Genomic DNA, 19,012 nt, shown 5'->3' with positions numbered 1-19,012 from the left:
TATGATTGCATTATTCCACTGCTTAGGCATCACACCTTTTCTAATGCACTTTGTGAAGAGCCTTGCCAGTTTTTGTGTTATGTCTCTTCCTCCCAATTTTAACAACTCTACAGTAACTTCATCTTCCCCCGGGGCTTTCCGATTCTTCATTTTCTTCAAGGCATGTTCTACCTCATCAGGAAGAATATCGGGTATGTCGTATGTGTTGCTACTTTGCAATCCATCTTTCCCACTGCTGGTATCATTCCCTCGCTCCTTGTATAATTCTCTATAGTAGTCTTCTGCTATTTGAATTATGCCTTCTCTGCTGTTTATAAGTACACCATCGCTATTCTTCAGTTTCAGTATCATTTGTCTTTCTGTATTACTGCTCATGGCTGCTGATTTAAATCCTTTGTTTTCCCTTAATGCTTGTTCTACTTTTCTTGTGTTAAATCTTCTTATGTCCTCTCTGAGTCTCTTTCTAATGGCTTTGCATAACTCAGTATACTCAATTTTCTCCCTGTCAGTGTTTTTCTTCTTGCTCTTCATTTGTCGTCTTTGGTTCATCATGACAAGTGTTTCTTGACTAATTTTTCTTCTTTGGATTTCTGTTTCCCTATAGGTTTCTTGGGCTTTATCACTTTCAGAAAGTTGTAATATTCCTCGTCGATATCTTGGTCCTGAGCAGTCTGCAGAAGCTCAAACTTGTTCTTAAGTTCCAGTACATACTGCTTTTTCTCCTCCTCTGTTATTTCAAAGACCTTTGTATTATGAAGTCGATTTCATTAGTTGTTAATCCAATTGGACTCTTCCATGTCCACTTTCTGTTCACCCTTTTCTTGAAAAAGGTGTTCATTACTGACATTCCTTGAGATTCTGCAAATTCCACAAGTCTTTCACCTCTTTTATTTCTTTCACCAATTCCAAAATTTCCTATAGTTCCTCTTTCTGCGCTGTTTTGCCTTTTTCCAACCTTAGCATTGAAGTCCCCCATAATAATAGTGTAGTGGGTTTTCTGCTCATCTAGAAGACTCTCAATTTCAGTGTACATTTCTTCAACCTCTTCATCATCATGGCTCGATGTTGGTGCATAAATCATTATAATCTTTAGCTTGTACCTCTTAGAAATCTTGAGTATTAGTCTTGACACCCTTGGTGATGTACTTTTGAATTCCAAAATGTTGTTTTTAAAATCTTTATGGACCAGAAACCCAACTCCACCTTCACTCCTTTCACTGTTTCCATTAGTGTACAGCAGATTTCCACTTGATAAACTTATAAGTGATTCATTTCGTCTTCTTGTTTCAGCCAAACCGATGATATTCCAATTCACATTTTCTAATTCCTTTTCCAGCTCTAATATCCTGTCTTCACCGATGAGTGATCGTACGTTATAACAGGCCAAGTTCAATTTCCGTGCATGGCAGCCTGGTCGTACCCAGAGATTCTTAGCACCCTCTGCTTCCACTCTGATCCTCTCGCTGCCGTAAGAGGGAGAGTGAAAGCTGCTGGGGACTGAGGGCCATTTGTATTGCTGTGCTCTCATTGCTGGAGGGTTTGGTCTTTTCCTCTTCACGCTGACCAGGCGTCTTGAAGAGAACCACTCTACACGTTCGTTGCTACCTAAGTGACGTAACAGGGCTTACCATCGAGAAGGTGTGCATGAGTGGATTTTAGGGAGGCAGGCCAACCGGACTTCTCCTAAATCTTCTGTAATAGAGAGATATTGGATCCATCAGTGTTTTAGGCTGAGTGTCTGATAACACACAGGATACCTGTTCCCCTCTAAGCCCCTTTGATATATTATTATTTGATATATTATTATTTATTATTATTATTATTAGATATATAGTAATATATCTAAAAAAAATCCCGGTACATTATCTTTAATTTTAAGTGAACTCTTTATTAATCCACTGATTTTCAAATGGTGTTCTGTGTAGTCCACAAAAAATTAGTACCTATCTACATTTCCATGTTTTGATACAATTTAAAATAAAAATGAAATATATTTGATACCTCTATGCTAAAAACAAATTCTCATTATATAATTCATGTGATTATTTTGTTATCTTGCTAGATCTCAGGTGCCAGAAGAAATAAGACGTATGCACACAGATGAAGATATTATGGAACGAATAGAAAACAGGAAGGTTGAGATGGTTTGGACATCTGCGGCACATGAATGAAGTGAGATGGCCTAAAATTATATATATGAGTGGATACCACAAGGGAAGAGAAGGTGAGGATGCCTTAGAAAAACATGGAAGGAAGGTGCATTGTCAGCAACGGGAATGAGAAATTTGAAAGCTGAAGATGCCCATGTCCGACGACTTTGGAAAATGGGAACAACAAGGCGGCAATATGCCGTATTAAGTCGAACATAGATAGATTATTTTGTTTCTAATCATGAAAACAAAGCTTTATTGTACTGAAAATGAATGAACAAAATAACTTTTATGCAGATTTCATGTTGTGCCAATGTGGAACACAGTGTGGCATTCGCCAATTTCTTTCCCATTCTGCTTCATCTGAGACAGATTAACCTCCCCCACATTGTGAAAAAGACACCTAAAACTTCAAATCATTAATGAGATTAGAACTTAGATCTTTTCTACCTATGGCAAGAATGGTGAATATATCAACTGCCCATACTACCCAAGAGGACCACAGCACATATTAACAATGTAAATCAACATATCACTATAAGTCAATAAATTATGAAATCCTGTGTGTGTGTGTGTGTGTGTGTGTGTGTGTGTGTGTGTGTGTGTGTGTGTGTGTGTGTGTGTGGCTGATTGACAAAATATAGTGGCACAAACTAACCTGTAGCATTTCATGATGAATGTCAAAATTATTATACGTTGAAAAATACCCAACATCTTCATCAGGTGTCATCAAGCCAACAGTTCTACTTTGATTAGAAGAAATGAAATTTCCAGCTGAAAAAATTTCCTGTCCTACTTTTCTAAATAAGAAAAAAACAAGAGCATTTATGCAACTAAAATATACAAATACAATATTTCACAAGCAACAATTATAAAATTATACACTCAAAATTCTTATTATTAAGAAAATCTTTAAGAAAAAAAAAAAATAGGCAATAGAATTCTTTTTCAATTTAAAAGTATTTAGTACAGGTTTGCACATGCAGACAGCTTTTATTTTCAGACTTTAACATTATTAATGGCATTATATTAAAACCTAAGTCTGAGGAGGATGTTAACTATATCATAATACCAGAATGGATTTATCAAAACCCACATGGTGTCATGACAACTTGGATTGTTATTTCAATAAGTTTAGTACGGAAGAACTCTGAACTGTACTCACTATATATCAAAAATATACTGTCGAATCTCGTTAATACAAAGTTCAAGTGACCTGAATTTTCATGTTTTGTAATAACGAGGTTTGCAGTAATGAGGTCCCCCCAAACTGTCAAACTTTTACAGTTTTTTTTTTTTTTTTTTTTTGTACATACTATATCTAAGAATAATAATGATATATCAAAAATAAATTAATTTAAATTAATAAAATAAAATAAAATAACAAAAGCCTTGTCTAACAATATAGTAATGGGAATAACATATTTTTTAAAGATTTTATTTTATTTGTAAGATAAACTAAGAAAAAAGCAATTAACGGAAATGAAAATATTGCACAGTATATATTTTGATATATACAATATTTTAGTAACACAGTAAAAAGAATTACAATCTTAATATAAAAGGAGATATCATCAACAGTCATTTTCAATGCACGGCAGGATGAAGGCATTTCCAGTTTCTTCTGTTTTGTGCGATGGTCATCCATTTACTGCCCACAAACTCATGAATTTCATCTGTCCATCTCCATCTTCCAGGTTTTCTTCTAGCTCCTCTTGGGTACCATTCTGTTATTTTCTTAGGCCATCTGTCATCATGTCTTCGAGCTGTGTGCCCTGCCCAAGACCATTTTAGTTCTTTAGTTTTGATAAGAATGTCCTTTACTTGAGTTTGCTGCCTAATCCATGCGTTTATCTTCTTATCTAACAGTCTGATTCCCAATATAATTTGTTCCATTCTTCACTGTGTACTTCTCAGCTCTCAGCTTCTCTTCCATTCTTTTGGTGAGTGCCCAAGTTTCACTTCCATAAGTCATGGTGGGGAGTATAAATTGGTTCATTATTTTAAGTTTCAGACAAATCGGGATATTGCTCCTCAGTATGTGACTATATTTCCTGAATGCTATACATCCAAAATTTATTCTTCTCTTGACTTTCAGCCATTTATCATTTTTACAGCTAATGACTTGTCCCAGATAAGTATATGACTCCACCTTTTCAATTACTGCTCCTTCAATCATTATATCCCTTTCTGTGGCATACTTGTTCATCATTACTTTTGTTTCAGCCATATTCATCTTTAGTCCAAAATCCTTACTAACTCTGCATAACTGATTAATATTTTCCTCTAATTCTTTGGGATCATGGCTTATGACCAAAATATCATCTGTAAATCGTAAATGGTTTAGGTACTCGCCCTTCACATTGACTCCTTTCTGCGACCAGTCTAATCTTTTGAAAGCTTCCTCAAGGGCAGCAGTAAACAACTTCAGAGATATTGTGTCTCCTTGTCGAACTCCTTTCTCAATTTTAAATTTACTACTGTCTTTGTCTAGTCTAATAAAGGAGGTAGCATTCTCATATATTTTCTTCAAAATCATAATATATAGGGTATCTATGCCTTGTCTTTCCAGTGCCCGAAATATTGCCTTATGCTGTATAGAGTCAAATGCCTTTTCATAATCCACAAACGCCAGGCATAATGGTGTTTTATAATCATTTGCTTTCTCCATTAGCTGTGATATTACGTGAACATGAAGTTGATCCATATTTGAGAATTCTGTCCTAAAGGCAGTTTGCTCTTTCGGTTGATTCTCATCAAGTATTCTTTCTAATCTGTTAGTAATGACCCTTGTGTAGATGTGGAATAACAAGCTAAATGGTCTATAATTTCCAATTTCTGATTTATCTCCTTCCTTATGGAGCAAAACTATAATTGCATTATTCCACTCCTTAGGCGTCACACCTTTTCTAATGCATTTTGTGAAAATTCTTGCCAGTTTTTGTGCCATGTCTCTTTCTCCCTATTTTAACAACTCTACAGTAACTTCATCTTCCTCCGCAGCTTTCAGATTCTTCATTTTCTTCAACGCTTGTTCTACCTCATCAGAAAGGATTTCGGGTATGTTGTATGTGTTACTAATCTGCGATCCATCTTCCCCACTGCAGGAATCATTCCCTCGCTCCTTGTATAATTCTCTATAGTAGTCTTCTGCTATCTGAATTATGCCTTCTCTGCTATTTATAAGTACACCATCGCTATTCTTTAGTTTCAGTATCATTTGTCTTTCTGTATTACTGCTCATGGCTGCTGATTTAAATCCTTTGTTTTCCCTTAATGCTTGTTCTACTTTTTTTGTGTTAAACTTTCTTATGTCCTCTCTGAGTCTCTTTCTAATGGCTTTCATAACTCAGTATACAGTGAACCCCCGCTATTCGCGGTTTCGCGTATTCGCGATCGCTGATTTAATATAAAAAGAAACCTAAAAAAATGTGAAATTTAAAGCACCGTGAATATTTTCCCCCATAAAAAAACATGGGCGTGGCTAAAATTATCTTCCCCGGTCAAAACAGCGCTCAGTGGGTGGGGGGAGAGGGGTGACAAAATTGCGAGCGTGGATGTTTCTCGCTAATCCTTGTTCAGTATGTGTTATGCGCTTGTCATGGAAGGTTTCGTCGTTTGCTTTTAATTTATATGCTTATAAATTGAATAAATTTATGAAAAAATATTTCACAAAAAAAATCACTTTTGTAAGCATATTAATTTATAAATTGATATGCTTACAAAAGTGAGAAATCTACCGTTTTGCAGTGTAAAACAGACTTTTTCGAGTGTGTTAACGGAAGAAAGTGACTTTATTGTGGACAAGTTCTTTCTAACCTGTACAAAAATATGCCTACCTACGAATAACAAGGGAAATGTGAAAAGATCAAAGAAGGTGATAAAATTGAGTTATTAGACAAAATTTCTAATGGTGAAAATGTTTCCTCAGTGGCAAAACATTATAAAATCAATGAGTCAACGGTAAGATCAATCAAAAAATCGGAAAAAAAAATCCGCCGTAGTGTCTGTGAAAACGCGCTAATTGCTTCAAAAATTTGCTCTGTAACCCGTGATGTTAAATTAGAAAAAATGGAAAAAGCTTTAAATCTGTGGATAGAAGACCGAACTCAAAATAAAATTCCGTAAAGTTCCCCCTCATCATTCGTGAAAAAGCAAAACTCCTTTATCAACACTTTAGCGAAACTGGTGATAGCACTGGTGGGATAAGTTTTTTAGCTAGCAAAGGTGCTGGTTTGAAAGATTTGTTTGAAATTTCTACTAAATATTACATTTATTATTAAATTGTTTCTTATTTTCATTTCGATGCCATATGCTTGCATTTCACTATGTACTGTCAATGTACATAGTCATATTATGAAGGTACGTATAATACATACATAGACAAAATTTTACACTAGTTTTTCTTATATATTACATACTTTGGAACGGAACCCCTTTATTACTATGAGAGCCATAACTCAGTATTTGCGTTTTCAGTATTCGTGAGATTTCTCAGGAACGTAACCCCCGCGAATAGCGGGGGTTTACTGTACTCAATTTTCTCCTTGTCGGTGTTTTTCTTGTCTCTTCATTTGTTGTTTTCGGTTCATCCTCGCAAGTGTTTCTTGACTAATTTTTTCTTCTTTGGATTTCTTTTACCTATAGGTTTCTTGGGCTTTATCGCTTTCAGAAAGTTGTAATATTCCTCGTCGATATCTTGGTCCTGAGCAGTCTGCAGAAGTCCAAACTCGTTCTTAAGTTCCAGTACATACTACTTTTTCTCCTCTTCTGTTATCTCAAAGACCTTTGTATTATTTACTCGAGTCAGTTTTTTCCTTTCTTTTCTTACATCTTCATCAAGTGTGCAGCTTACCATTCTGTGATCACTTTCAACATTTATCTTGTTCAGGACAGTAACATCATTCGCGATATATCTTCTGTTAGTGAGGATGAAGTCGATTTCATTAGTTGTTAATCCATTTGGGCTCTTCCATGTCCACTTTCTGTTCACCCTTTACTTGAAAAAAGTGTTCATTACTGACATTACTCGAGATTCTGCAAATTCCACAAGTCTTTCCCCTCTTTCATTTCTTTCACCAAATCCAAAATTTCCTATAGTTCTCCTTTCTGCGCTGTTTTGTCTCTTTCCAACCTTAGCATTGAAGTCCCCCATAATGATAGTGTAGTGAGTTTTCTGTTCATCTAGAAGCCTCTCAATTTCGGTGTACATTTCTTCAACCTCTTCATCACCATAGCTCGATGTTGATGCATATATCATTATAACCTTTAGCATATACCTCTTAGAAATCCTGATTAGTAGTCTTGACACCCTTGGTGATGTACTTTTGAATTCCAAAATGTTGTTTTTTTATATCTTTATGAACCAGAAAGTCAACTCCACCTTCGCTCTTTTCACTGTTTCCATTGGTGTACAGCAGATTTCCACTTGATAAACTTACAAGTGATTAATTTCTTCTTCTTGTTTCAGCCAAACCGATGATATTTCAATTCACATTTTCTAATTCCTTTTCCAGCTCTAACATCCTGTCTTCACCGATGAGCGATCTTACGTTTAACAGGCCAACTTCAGTTTCCGTGCATGGCAGCCTGGTCGTACCCAGAGATTCTTGGCACCCTCTGCTTCCACTCTGGTCCTTTTTCTGCCGTAAGAGGGGGAGTGAAAGCTGCTGTGGACTGAGGGCCATTTGTTTTGTTGTGCTGTCAGGTTTGGTCTTTTCCTCTTTACCCTGACCAGGCGTCTTGAAGAGAACTACTCTACATGTTCGTTGCCACCTAAGTGATGTAACAGGGCTTACCATTGAGGTGTGCATGAGTGGATTTTAGGGAGGCAGGCCAACTTGACTTCTCCTAAATCTTCTGAAATAGAAAGATATTGGATCCATCAGAATTTTAGACTGAGTGTCTGATAATACACAGAACGCTTGTTCCCCTCTAAAAGGAGACATATAAACCATTAACTTTTTCATAAATTAATCTAATTTAAAGAAAGAATCCAATGTTGTTTGCACAGTTTTTGTCCTACATGCATTTTACTACAGCACGGACATTATCAGATGCAATAGTTGTTTCCTTATCAACATTACTGCAGGCCAACATATTTTCTATTATGTTCAATGCATTTTAGGAACCTTTTTTAGATGGCAGTGTGTGTGTGTGTGTGCGCACGCGCTTCTTTTGCTGTCGCTGGTAACAAAAACATCATTGTTTTGTTTGGTGCTCAACAGCTCTTCTGGTGTTGGCATTGCAGTGGTAGCAGCTTCACCATCCACCTTCACAAACTTCAAATTCGCCAACAAAATTCATATGCTCCTCCAAATTCCTCCGTTCCTCAATGTTGCTATCAATTCGTCTGTCGGACCATGTTTTTCGATGATATTCTCTCCAAAGCCACTCTTTTTTGAAGCAGTTGATTATTACACTTGATGCAATACTGTCCCAAGCAATAACATAACAACTACGGATAGCATGCAAGACATTCCAAATTTTTTTGCAAATTGTTCCCTCCTTCTGCGTTGCAGATCAAATACCTTATCAGGCGGGCTCTGTATGCTCTCTTGAGGTTATAAATAATGCCTTGATCCAGTGGTTGCATTAAACTAGTGGTATTTGGGCATAAAAAAACAGCCATATATTTGTCAACTAAAGTGTCTTGACAGAATGTGCTGTACAACGATCTAGAATCATCAAAATGTTCCTTTTTTCTGAAGCCATTCTTCTATCTACTTTTGATAACCAAGACTGAAAAATTTTGACCGTAAGCCAAGCACTTCTATTGTCCTCATAATCACAGGGAAATTGGTTAACTGCTTTAAAACATCTTAGTTTGGAAAACTTGCCAATCACAAATGGGCGTAGTTTTGTACTGCCATTTGAATTGCAGCATAACAGAACAGTGAGTGTTCGTTTACTACATTTTCCACCATGACAAGACTCTTAGCATTAGCATTTAGCATTAGCATTAGTAGAGGCATTTGATGCAAGAAAGCAAGCTTATGCAGCATCAGCCAAAAAAAAAAAAAAAAAAAAGTAACATAAATAAATAAAAATAACCACTTCCACTTCACCCCTCTGTTCGTTCGAAATACCTGTCCAGCTGAGCCTTAAACTTATTTAGGCTATCAACTTCCACGACAAGGGATGGAAGTCTGTTCCACCCACCAACCACCCGCTGGCTAAAGGCAAATTTCCGCACATCTATCCTACATCTGTCTTTCCTCAATTTGAATTTATGCCCTCTCAGGTGATTTTTCTGAGCTAGAGGAAGAATCCCATCAGCATTGAGCATGCTCAAACCATTCAAGGCTTTGTACACCTCTATCAGATCACCCCGCTGGTGCCTAGTTTCCAGACACTGTAATTTGCAAAACTTAAGCCTTTCTTCGTAAGAGAACCCCTTTGTCCCATTCACCAATCTAGTTGCCCTTCTCTGTACTCGTTCCAGCAGCTCTACATCCTTCCTGAAATGAGGCCTCCAGGCCTGTATACAGTACTCTAGGTGTGGCCTGACCATTGCCTTATACAAGGGAATAATCACCTCCTTATCCCTGCTAGAAAAATTCCTATATATTATTGACAATACACCATGAGCTACTCTTGCAGCTCGTCTGCACTGCTCAGAGAACTTCATATCTGCCTGCACCACCACCCCCAGGTCCCTTTCATTCTCTACCACTGTCAGTGTAGTACCACAGAGTTGATACGTTGCTCTGGGGTTGCTGTTTCCCATATGTAGTACTTTACATTTGTCAATGTTAAACTTCATTTGCCACCTCGAAGCCCATCTGCTGAACCTTTCCAAATCCTGTTGCAGCAGCATAGTGTCAGTAGTGTCCTTGACAACCCTGCCAACCTTCGTATCGTCTGCAAACTTGGACATTAAGCCTGATATACCATCATCAATATCATTTATAAATACAGAAAACAATAAAGGCCCCAATACTGAACCCTGAGGGACTCCACTAATAACATTAGTCCACGATGAGCAGTGTCCATTGATTACCACTCTCTGTCTTCTCCCCCTAAACCACCCCTTTATCCATAGCAGCAACTTGCCTCCAATGCCACACTGCTCCAATTTGTGCAGCAGTCTTCCATGTGCAACAGTATCAAAAGCCTTTCTAAGATCCAAGTATATAATATCAAAGTTATTCCCTGCATCCAGTTCTTTTGTGACTGCATCATAGTATCCAATCAAATTGGTCAGGCAAGACTTCCCCTTAACAAAACCATGCTGTGTCCTAGCTATAACTGAAGTCTTGTCTAGATGATCCTGCAGTGCTTCTTTCACCAGTGCCTCCATTAATTTTCCGGGAACAGAAGTTAAACTCACAGGTCTATAATTACTTGTGTCAGCCTTTGATCCCGCTTTGTGAATTGGGGTCACATTTGCACATCTCCAGTCAATGGGTACCTCCCCTGAGTCCAAGGAAGCTCTCATAATTATGGCTAAGGGTTTGCTTACCTCCTTTGCTGCCTCCTTTAATATAACTGGATAGATCCCATCCACCCCAGGTGCCTTTCTTGTGTTTATCTTCAACAATTTCTCCTCCACTTTGCTCTCAGTTATTACAAGATTCTCTAGCTTACTGCTAGAGTTGAATACACCTCTGGCTTTCCCCTCGCTGAATAACTCCTCATGTGTGAATGTCGATGCAAAATATTCATTTAGTTTGTTAGCTACCCGAGCAGGGTCATCAACAGTTGACCCATCGATCTCAAGTGGACCAATCTGATTCATCCCCTTCCTTCTAGAGTTTACATAAGTAAAGAACTCTTTGCTGTTTTTCTTCGCATCCCTTGCCAAGGATCTCTCGTAATCTGCCTTCGCCTGCCTAACCTCCTTTGTAACTTGGTTACAGATCAACTTGTATCTATCATAGGCGTCCGTGTCACGTGTTAATTTGTATGTATCCCATGCATTTTTCTTCTCTGCCATATGCCTCATTAGTTCATCTGACAACCATTTAGGCCTAAACCTTGAACAATATTTCTTAGTTGGTATGTAAAGCCTAGTAGCTTCCACGATAAGTTCTTTGAATGCTTCCCATTTTGAATTTGCTGTTGGCAATATCATCAGTTGATCCCACTGTATAGAATTTAAATACTGTCTCAGTCCATTGTAGTCGCCTTTACGAAAGCAATACCCCTTCCCTTTACCCCTAATGGTAGTTACCTCTTTGAGTAACTCCCACTTCAGCACACTGTGATCACTGCCACCAAGTGGTTCATTTATCTGCAGATTCTTAATGCATGAAGAATCACTACTGATAATCAAATCAAGAGTATTACTCCCTCTAGTTGCCTCCCGAACATGCTGATGTAGAAAACAATCATCCAATAAATCCACAAAAGCCTTGCTACTGTGTGAGTGACCAGCCCCCAAATTCCAGTCAATATCTGGGAAATTAAAATCCCCCATTTTAAATCTCATTAAAATCTCTTCTCGAACAGCAAATGTTTTTTATTTGGCAGCAAATTATAAAATAAACCTGTCTCATCAAGATTAAAAATATCCTTTGCCTCATATTTTTCAAGAATGGATCGTACAGAACACAACCAGTCTGTAGCCTTTTCTTTGTCAACTAATCCAGACTCACCGCAAACATTTCGTGAAACCAAGTTATTCCTGTCTTCAAATCTTTGGAGCCAGCCACTGCTTCATTTGAAGTCGCTAATTCCATGTTGCTGAGCTAGATAATTTGCGTTTTCTTGCAAAATCAGATCTGATATTGGCAAATTAGATGCACGCATTTGTTGGTATTACTCGAAAAGTTTTGTTTCAAGCTCCTTGCATTTTGCACCACGAATTTGTTTCCTATTTTTCATCGCTGCTCCAGTGTCACACACTTCAAGTCTTTTCGGCTTTTCAGTATTGTAGATAAATTAGGTAAATGGATGTTGTATTCCTTTGCAATGTCCATTTTGCTTCTTTCCATCCTTTCAGCCTCTTGTATAATTTTTAGTTTAATTTCCAGGCGTAATTCAGTCCGTTTAAGTTTTGTCGCCATAATACTGCTAGATAAGATTTAATATAAACAAATTTTAAATTAATTTAAAGACATGAGTTCCAAAAAAGACATCAGCTCAGATAAAATGGTACAAAAAACAATTGCAACTGAATTTATTCCCGAGAGTGAGGGAGTGCATGTAAACAACTTAGAAAAACTTTTTATTCTTTTGTCTATTTAACAACTTACCCTACAGAAAGATGTTTCTCAGAATGCACTTGATGTTGTAGCTACCATAAACTGCTTTTGTTTACACAAAACTAATTTCGAACAAGTCAGTGCCATCCTTCAGAAAGTAGGGAGTCGGATGGCCATAGGCAATAATAGGGGCAATAATTGGACAGCTCTGTCAAGATTTGTATTAAACATTCAAAATGACAATATTTATTTCTCACAGGGTGAAAAGAAATTTGCAATAAACGAACATATTTACATAGAAAAGCCTATCCTTTCGCAGGGGAATGGTATGTGCTTCATATAAACGTGTACTTTGTATAAAACGAGTTTGGATTAACGAGATTTTACCGTAGCAGTTTTTTTTCAGAAACTTGAGGCATTCAAGATCTGGTAATCTTGCTAGATTCAGGTGCCAGAAGATGGCATTTTATGGAATTTTCCAGTTTACTGGAATGCAAACATCACAATATATAAATACAGGAAGTCCTCATTTTTTACTGTAGTTACGTTCCTAGAACAACATTGAACAAAGAAAATGACAAACAATGTCTGATCAACCTCCATGTGTTATGGAGGTTGATCATATGCTATGTATTGCATAAAAGATATATTTCGAAGCAAAAAATTATTTTATTTATGTTCCTGGAAAGCACAGATTTTCTTTAGGACCAAATTTATCACCTTTTAATCAAATATAAAAATATTACTAAATAGAAAAATAATTGGTGGATCAACACCCTCCTTACTTTGTGCATGTCCTGCCCTCTCCCACATAATTTGTGATCTTGAGTCACCAACTATTTTTATCACCTTTTTTGTAATATAAGTTATAAATAAAAAAAAAATAAAAAAAAAGTTTATTTCTGCAAGAACTCACATATTTAGGCCACGTTTTTCTTAAAGAAGAAAGAATTGATTTTCAGTTGTTTCATTTGCTTTTCTTTCTCTCTGTAAGAGGGGTGATCAACAAGTATTTACCCTAAGATAGAAATAGTTGAGTTAGTGATCTGAAACATGGCTGTAAATTCCTTCCTTCTCTATCTGTGGATAAGCCCTTTCAGATCTTTTGAATAGAACTGACTTTGAGCAGAAAAGTGAGCTTCTACTTCATTAACTATCACCTCATCAGTCTGAAATCTGCAGCTCATAATGTTTTTTTCATTTTAGTGAAAAGGGAGGAAGAAGTGTCATGGTGAAAGGTTAGGAGAATTAGTTGGGTGCTGCAGATTTTCAAATCCAAGCCCAACAGCAAAGTCCACTGCTAGAGCAGCCTTGTGAACAGCAGGAACGTCAGCTAAGAGGCAGACATCTTTGGATAGCTCCTCATGTGTCATCAACTTGACAGCCTCTCTTTAGTACTTCCCAGTGATGCTGTTGCCTTTTGGGAGGTAATCTGTAAGACGATACTTTTAGAGTACCAGAAGATTGACAACATGACCGCGTTGCCAGTATATTGGATTTTTTACGGTTGGAGAAGTTGACAATTTCAGCCAACAGTTTTGTCAAAAAATCATCAACATTCTCTCTACTAAGCTTCAACAATTGATTGTGGTGAACACACTTTCCTGTTGCTTTTGAGGTGTTAATCTTGAAAGACATTGGGCTGCTACTTTAGACATGTGCAGCAAATCATGCAATATGGTGCAAACAGACCCATGGATAACAGACCCTTTATAGTCACATTCTATCTTCAGGAACGAGCTGTTCTACTTTAGTTACAACATTGGTCATTCAGCACACTGCTTCACCCACTAGAACTATCCTTTCCAATTTTTTAGTCTGATATAGCTTTCACCTCCTAATAGATTTCATTTGCGTCTTTGCCTTGCAAATTAAGAAATTTTACAACAGATCAGATCTCAACCTTCATTAGCATACAACCTATCATTGTATTCATAGCTCAAATTCAGTAAGTGACTAATCTAGAAAAACTAATAAATATAATATATAAATTTTCCAGAATGATTTTGTAGTCATGTTCAATAAGGTTGAAAATAAATGGAAATAGTATAAGTTGTAGTTCAAATTTCCTCTAACAGATGGTAGTACAGAGGTTGTCTAGTAGGCTGACAGAGTGCAAGTAACAACCAGTTTTTTAGTAGCATTAACGTTCCATGTCAAAATTTTGCAAGAGAGCAAGAATGAATATCAAATTTTACTTTAAACAGGGAATATGTGCAACAGAAATGTATAAAATGTTAAAACCATAAGGTAATGTTTCATCACCTTATGGTAATGTTTTATGGTGATGAAACATAAGTCGTATCAACATGCTTGAATGGGATAAGCAGCTTCAAAGATGGATGTGAGGATGTTCATGGTGACCTGAGAAGTAGATGTCTGTCAACCTCTTGAAATGAGGAGTTGCAAAAGTTTGGAAAATTGTTGAAAGAGATTGTTGTTTGACCCCAGAATGATGGCTGAGGAGTTGGATATGAATAAGGAGATGATTCATCAAATTCTGCATGAAGATTTAGAGAAAAGGAAGGTCTATGCAAAATTTGTGCCACACAGCCTCATGGATGAGCACAAAGAGTGCCATAATGTGAAGACTTCATCAAGCACTTGTTAAGACAATCCTAATTTTGACTGTATTGTCACTGTAAATGAGTGTTAGATGTTTCAGTACAACCCGGAGAAAAAGTGTCAGAGCATGCAGTGGGCTTCAAAATCATCACCAACACTCAAAACGTTTTGTTTAGAGAAATCCAGGATCAAGACGATGCCGATCACATTTTTCAACAAACAGGGTGCGATTCACAAGGAATTTGTATCTGAAGGGAAGAGAGTCAATGCTGCATTCTATATACAGGTACTTCAAACACTATCGAAGCACAGTCCAGGGTTAAACCACAATTTTGAGAAAAAAGGCAGCTGATTCTTCTTGCATGACAATCTCCTGCCCATTCTGCACTTGTTGTGAAGACATTTCTTATGGAACATGGCAATGTACAAATCAACTATCCATCCTACTCTTTGGATCTATCACCAGCCAACTTCTTTCTCTTTCCCAAGGTGAAAACTGCTCTCAAGGAAGAGAGATTTTAGGATGTTAAGGGTGCAAAGAAAAACTTAACTGCTGAACTGAACATCATCTCTTTGGATGCATTGGTTGATTCTTTTCAGAAACTTTTCGAACGGTATAATAAGTGCAGTCAATCAGGTGTGATTATTTTAAATAAAAATAAAACCGTTCTTAACTCCTTCACTTTGTGTTAATTTTATTGCACCAGTACGGGAACTTTATTCCCACACCTCGTATATATACATAATATTTAATCCCTAACTTAAATATATCTAGGTGAGGGTAAATACTTACTGACTTCCCATTGTACAGTTCTTTGTAACAGGATATCGCAGTTACAGCAGTCAAAGAGCTAGTTATTGCTGGTGACTTTATTGTCAGGGAAACGGGAAATAGGTTTTGCAAGATGGATAGGTGGATTGGACCAGGTATGTCTACCAGGGGCAAAAGTATATGATGTTGTAGAGCAGATATCATAAGAGCACAAAAGGTGATATTGTTGGCACTAATGTTATTAAGAGCAAGAGATCTAAGAAATTATTTAACAAGTACAGGGCAATGTTGGCAAAAAAAACAAGTCATGAGTTAGGATTGAATTTATTCAAGGAGAGATTGGAGAGATTATGCAAGGCTCATGGGGGTAGAACTGTTTTTAGCATGGTCTGTGCTTGTTAATAGGAGAGACTCTTAGTTAAGAAGCATATTAAATCTAAGGAAGTGCATTCAGTCAACGGGGTGACTAGTGCATTGTCGAGTTATTCTGGTGTGATATAAGCACTGGGAAAACAAAATTGTTATATACCTAATGACTGTGATGAGTACACCAAGCAGCTATACAGGGAAATAGAGTGGGCCAGCAAACTAGAAAGTTTCATAATGGGGGATTTTAACTTTCCAGATGTTGATTGAAATTTGTGGGTTGATCGCTCACACACTAGCAAGACTTTTGTGGATTTCTTCGACAACTGTTTTCTACAACAGCATGTTGGAGAGGCAACAAGAGAAAGCAATACTGCTGATCTGGTTATCAGCAGTGATTCCTCATGCATTAAGAATTTGCAGATAAAAGACCCACTGGGTGGAAGCGATCACAGTATACTAATGTGGAATTTAATTAAAGACATAACTATCAAGGTAAAGGGGAAAGGCTTTTGTTTTCGTAAGGGTGACTACAGTGGTCTCAGACAGTTTTTAAATTCTGTGTAGTGGGACCAACTGATGATGTTACCAACAGCAAATTATAAATGGAAGTAATCAAAGAAGCTACTAGACTTTTCATACCAACAGAGAAATACTCTTCAAGGCTTAAAACTAAATGGATGACAGATGAACTACTGAGACATGTGGCAGAGAAGAAAAGTTCATAGGATACATATAAATTATCAGGTCATACAGAAACCTATGGTAGATATAAATTAGTCTGTAATTCAAGCCATAAAGGAGGCTAGGCAAGCTATGACAGATTATGAGAAGTCTCTGGTAAAGAATGCCAAGAAAAACAGCAAAGACTTCTATACTTATATTAACAATAGAATGAATGGGGTTGAATCATATTGGGTCACTTGATGTCTATGGGTTAACTGTTGATGACCCTGCTCAGGTTGCAGACAAATTGAATAGGTATTTTGAATCTACATTCACACATGAGGAATTCTTTATGGAAAGGGATGCCAGAAGTTTATCAAACTCTAATGAGGAGCTAAATGACTTTGTGATAACTGAAAGGAAGGTGAAGGAGACACTGTTGAGGATGGACATAAAAAAAGGCACCTTGGGTCTATGCAATTATATTAAGGGAGGCAACAAAGGAGGTAGACAAATCATTAGCCATTATTATGAGTGCATCCTTGGTTTCAAGAGAGGTACCTATGGACTGGAGAAGTGCAAATATATCGCCAATTAAAAAGGGGGGATCAAAAGGTGAAAATAATGGAATCGTTGGTTAAAGAAGTAGTGCAGGGCACCATTTGGACAGGAATGCAACTATACTGCAATCACAGCATGGATTTGTCAAGGGGCAGATACTATATGCAAATAATAATTTTCTCATTGTATACTTAGATTTCAGGAAGGATTTTGATACTGTTGCACATAAAGGACTTTTTGTACGAAACTGGAGCAATGTGGCTGTTGTTGTTATTTGGTTTTTAGGAGCATTAGCAACTAAGGCCATATTGCTCTGGGGATATGCGGTGGTCATTCCCCGACCTTTCTAAATCCTCCGTATTTGGTGGTTACGGGCTTGAACCCCGGTCTAATCAAGAAGCGTGTGCTACGCACTGCTGCTCCTGCCCACCTGGGCAGTGCATAGCACACGCTTCTTGATTAGACCACTGCTGCTTCTGCCCACATGGCTACGGAGGCGCCAGCAATGTGGCGGTATGGGCAAGATACTGCTATGGCTAAAAGGATAGTTAAGTGGAAGAAGACAGAGAGTGGTTATCAATGGGCACTGCTCATCGTGGACTAATGTTATTAGTGGAATCCAGCAGGGTTTGGTGTTGGGCCCATTGTTGTTTTATATATTTATCAATGATATTGATGAAGCTATGTCAGGCTTAATGTCCAAATTTGCAGATGATACAAAGTTTGGTAGGGTTTATAATGACAGTAATGACAGTATGCTGCTGCAACAGGATCTAGAAACATTGGGTAGATGGGATGAGTAGTGGCAACTGAAATTTAACATTGACAAATACAAAGTACTGCATATAGGTAGAAGTAACCCCAGAGTAACATGCCAACTGTGTGGTACTACACTCAGGGTAGTGGAGAAGGAAAAAGACCTGGGAGATAATTGTGCAGTCAGATATGAAGTTTTTTGAGCAGAGCAACTCATGAGATCTTGTCAATGATATACAAGACTTTTGCTAGCAGGGATAAGGTAGTGATTATCCCTTTGTATAAAGCAATGGTCAGGCCACAACTTGAGTACTGCATACAGGTCTGGTCTGGAGACCTTATTTTAGGAAGGATGTAGATCTTGTAGAATGGGTGCAGAGAAGGGCAACCAGATTGGTGAAGGGAACAAAAGGGTGCTCTTACAAATTTTACGATAAATGCCATAAAAATAGGTATACTGAGAAAAAAAGTACACAGGCATATAAATTATTAGGATGCAAAAACCTAAATTAGCATTAGTTTTTGTGCATAGGTTTTTTTGCACACGATGTGCATAGGTTTTTGCATAGGTTTCTTGCACATGATGCAAGAAAGAAAGCTTATGTAGCATCAGCCAAAAAAAAAAAAAAAAAAAAACTAAAACCCTCCCATTTCACCCCTCCATTTATTCCAAATGCCTGTCCAGCTCAGTCTTAAATTTATTTAGGCTACCAACTTCCAGAACAAAAGATGCAAGTCTGTTCCACCAATCAACTACCCACTGGCTAAATGCAAATTTCCACACATCTATTCTACAACTGTCTTTCCTCAATTTGAAACTGTGCCCCCTCAGGTTCTTAATCTGAGCAGGAGGAAGAATCCCATCAGCATTCAGCTTGCTCAACCCATTCAAGACCTTATACACCTCAATCAGATCACCTCGCAGGTGCCTACTCTCCAGGCACTGCAATTTGCAGAGCTTAAGCCTTTCTTGGTAAGAGCACCCCTTTGTTCCACTCGCCAATCTTGTTGCCCTTCTTTGTACTTGT

At 37.5% G+C, this 19,012-nt stretch overlaps 1 protein-coding gene across 1 annotated transcript in view; it reads right to left on the bottom strand.

Annotated features, from left to right (window-relative positions):
* LOC150076361 (protein arginine N-methyltransferase 3-like) overlaps positions 1–19,012 on the bottom strand; it is a 240,780-nt gene that overhangs the window by 156,132 nt on the left and 65,636 nt on the right. Inside the window, exon 5 of the mRNA XM_090387332.1 lies at positions 2,809–2,950. Coding sequence (XP_090243458.1) covers positions 2,809–2,950 — 142 coding nt within the window. The remainder of the gene's footprint in view (positions 1–2,808; positions 2,951–19,012) is intronic.

Source organism: Mastigoproctus giganteus, chromosome 13 (assembly GCF_048544385.1).
Source record: "Mastigoproctus giganteus isolate SK-2022 chromosome 13, ASM4854438v1, whole genome shotgun sequence".
NCBI lineage: Eukaryota > Metazoa > Arthropoda > Arachnida > Uropygi > Thelyphonidae > Mastigoproctus > Mastigoproctus giganteus.
The sequence above is the reverse complement of the archived record's forward strand: the minus strand, read 5'-3'. Positions and strand labels throughout refer to the sequence as shown.